Source organism: Egretta garzetta, unplaced genomic scaffold (genome assembly GCF_000687185.1).
Source record: "Egretta garzetta isolate BGI_Z169 unplaced genomic scaffold, ASM68718v1 scaffold101, whole genome shotgun sequence".
In the NCBI taxonomy this organism is placed as follows: domain Eukaryota; kingdom Metazoa; phylum Chordata; class Aves; order Pelecaniformes; family Ardeidae; genus Egretta; species Egretta garzetta.
Window position 1 is genome coordinate 1,988,849 of NW_009258666.1, and position 3,614 is coordinate 1,992,462.

The 3,614-nt window shown below is 46.1% G+C and overlaps 1 protein-coding gene across 1 annotated transcript in view; it reads right to left on the reverse strand.

Annotated features, from left to right (window-relative positions):
• ZBTB8B (zinc finger and BTB domain containing 8B) overlaps positions 1-3,613 on the reverse strand; it is a 9,608-nt gene extending 5,995 nt beyond the window's left edge. Inside the window, exons 1-2 of the mRNA XM_035904038.1 lie at positions 2,668-3,613; positions 1,075-1,254 (exon numbers count right to left, since the gene is read on the reverse strand). Coding sequence (XP_035759931.1) covers positions 1,075-1,254; positions 2,668-3,613 — 1,126 coding nt within the window. The remainder of the gene's footprint in view (positions 1-1,074; positions 1,255-2,667) is intronic.
• Position 3,614: the final 1 nt, after the last annotated feature.

A 3,614-nucleotide genomic window follows, 5' to 3' on the forward strand; every position in this document is an offset into this window, starting at 1 on the left:
ACTAACACATCACCTTTTGAGAGAAAACACAGCGCGTTAGATTAGGCGGTTCACCAACGTTAGCTATGTTGGCTTCTTATCCTCCTTGCTGCAAACCTGAGCCAAGGTAACTGACCTCCCCCTCTTCCTGTCTTTGGCTTACCTGGAATTTCTGTAGGTTGTGCAATTTTAGAAGGCATTTGTGCAGCTGCGGACGATCAAGTCCCTTGAAAATCAGCTTGCCTATACTTACATAGCTGATACTCTAAGGGAGTTGGCCCACAACATAAAAACAAATTAAGTTTATTTCAAGAAGCCACTTACGTGCCCCAAATCTGCTTTTAGTGCAGTGGGGTCTCTGCGCTACCTCAGCCATAGAACATCTCCTACTTACTTATTTTTTTTAAGATACCATTAGCATTAAACAGCATTAGAAACTAAAATCTTTAACACAAATTACAGGTAGAAGTAATGCCATGTTCCCCATGCACACATTTAGACGCGGGGAACCCCTCTAAAGATACGAATGCTTGTTTCCACTGCTGTTCACTTTAGCCTTTCTGTTGGAAATAACACGATGAAGGACTCCAATGCATTTGCTGTTCTTTTACTTTTCCTAAAATTAGACTGTATGTGCACAAGCAATATGTAATTTATGAAGCCAGGTGCAAAAACAGAGAATTAAATTTGAAGATCCCATTTTACATAAACACAAGTATTGCCAAGCTTTTCGGTATCAGCCCAGATATGAGCTTCCTTTCCAGCATAAAGGTTGAGATGTTCTACTAAAATATTATTTTCTGTGTTTGAAGTACAGACTCAGGAGAGTGTTTGCGTATCAAGCCTTGAGCTCTTTATCAGTCCCACCAAAGTAGGTGGGGCTCTAGAACATTCCTTGGACTAAGCTTTGTCCAACCCAGTCTCAAAAAAAGCAGCATCTAGTATTAACGTGTGGCTACCAAGTGAAGTTCTCACCCAACTTTGGACCTTCACAAGGTATTGCTAATCCCCGCTGGACTTTCAGAGCTCCATTTAAAAAAAGAAAAGCAGTTCTTAGACTTGCCTTGCTTCCAGGCTCTCTAGAGGTGCCCGTTCACCCTCCATCAGCTGTAAAGGGGACCAGGATGACTGGAACAGATGTGGACACTTGAAAGTAAGTGGCATTTATCTCATCTGTCAGCCTGAATGCACGAGAGAACCATTCTTTTATCAGGACTCTGTATGTCTTGTTTCTGGTGTCTTGTGAAAATGCTAAGATAGCAGGAGCGCTAAATGCTGAGAAAAAGAGACTTCCATTCTACTAAATGCTTACCACATTCGGTTTTAGCAGAGAAACGTAACTGAATGCAAGGTGCGGGCTTTTTTCCCCCACTCCTATTTAAAAGCACATCTACCCTTAACATTTCTAATACCTTGTCATAACACCTGATGCTCTCTGTCAAATCCTAGAAGCATTTCCCTTTTCATGATTCATTAACAGTCTGAAGATTTTAAGAGGGGAAAAAAGCAAGCAAAGTTTGTGTGTTAGATGCTCTTGCCTGGCTACACGCCAAAAGCCACAGGCGTGATCTGGTGACAGCACGCTGTTCTGGTCACTTCAGTCTTTTGGTGACTGTACGACTGGATTTGTGATTTTATCAGATTCCTTATTTTAAAGCAGTGAGAGAATAGATTGGTTTTATTGGCCTGAAGATCACACATGCATGCTTGAGCTGGAAAGGACATCAATGTGAGCTTGCTATCTAGAGCCGAATATTCAGTAAAAGATTTCCTGTCTGCTGCCCACACCATTATTGCATTTGTCACGTCCTGAACAGCTACAGCACTCGCAGCGTTTGTCGAGCCACCTCCTGTCTTCGTAAGGCAGTCTGGACGAGGCAAGCTGTGCGCCAACATTACCATAAGCAGATAAAAATACCCAAATCCTTATTGTCTACTTCAGGAGAAATGCATATGGACATGACCTCCTCCTTCTCCAGGTCCCTGACGCTGCTGCTAGAGGACATTCCTGCCAGCATGAGACATCCCAACAGGCGCTGGGCTCGGGAAGACCGCGGAACCTCAGGTGACCAGCAGCTGAAAAGTGAGTCTGCCTCTAGAGGTAAAAGTTAAGTCTCATCTTTTTGCAATCCCACAGAGTTGAAAACTTTCAGCGCTCTTAAAGAATTTCTAGGTATCACTCAGGATTGAAAAAACCTGGTTTCTACCCCTTTGAAGTTCAAAGTAACAGCATCCAGCAACCCACGTGCTGGCAGCAGCTCCAGTGGAATAAGCTACTCCTGGTCTGTCTGGGCTCTGCAGCAGATCCCTCTTGTGGCAGCTCAACTCATCTTTCCCATCGCTCTTTACAACACTAACATTATGAGAGGAAGATTCTTTTTAAAAATTCACCTGCCATTCAACAAGGTCCCAAATGAGATTGTTTATTTAAAGCAGTGTCACCAACACCGAGCTCCGGCATCTGTTGCAAAGAGACTGTAAAAGCTGTGAGAAATACTTACCTCCCATGTGCTGCACTGAACAAACGAGTACAGCTTGCTTTTGAAGTCCAGAACAATAGTTTATTTTGCTACGGCATAATATTCAGCAATATATTCCTGAACAAGAACGAGAGTAACAAAGGAAGTGGCACAACTAAGCAGTTTGCTCCTCAATCATACAGACTACACCCCCCTGGAGTCCTCTCACCTGTGTCCTCACCATACCAGTCGCTGTGAATGTCCATCATGGAACTCATGGCTACCCCCGCATCCTCTGGCCTACCCTCAAAGCCCCGGACAAAGTGATGAACCACATCATCCTTTCTCTGAGCTGAGCTGTTGCGCAACAGGGCCTCTAGGAATTGTTTCATGTGATAGTTATTGCAGGCCAGGTCCATCGCCTGCCCGCCGTGCAGCCCCTCTTCCATCTGCTCGAGGGACAACGCAGTCGGATACTGCGGCAGCCGTTCCCCCACTTCCACCTCTACTTCATCCGAGTCAAACTCGACTTTGGGTTCCACCCCCTTGGGCAGCGAAGAATTAACATCATCCGGAGAGTCGCTGCTTACGGGGTCCCTGACCACCAGCTCCAGGGGATGGCAGCTGCTGCATTCACCACAGGGAGGATCTCTCTGGCAATCCGAAATCCTTTCCTTTTCCTGCAGGGAAGAGACAGAGGCAGAGCACTGGCTCTTTGAGCCGTACGAGGTGCCCTCTCTCGCAGAACTAGCGCTCCCGCTATCAGCCTGATAGAAAGCGGCTTCTCTCTCTATTTTCCTGCAAATATCTAACGATGACCTTATATACGTTTTGCAGAAGTTGACCACATCGGTCATCTGCAAATAGCTAGCCGCAGACATCACCTCGATAACATTCTCCCCACAGAGATCTAGCTTCCCGGAATAAAGGAAATCCAGGATGATGGAGAAGGCCTCCGAGGTGACGATGTCCAGCGAGGCGGTGCTGTGGCGGCCGCTGTCTTGGATGTAGTGAATCAGCAGGGCTCGGAAATAGCCGCTGTTGGCGAATAAAATGTTTTTGTGGGCTTTGAAGATCCTCCCCTCCACGATAATGCTGCAGTCGCAGAAGAAGTCCCTCTTGCGCTGCTCGTTGAGCTCGCCCAGAAGCTTGGTGTAGTACGACTGCATCTCCATC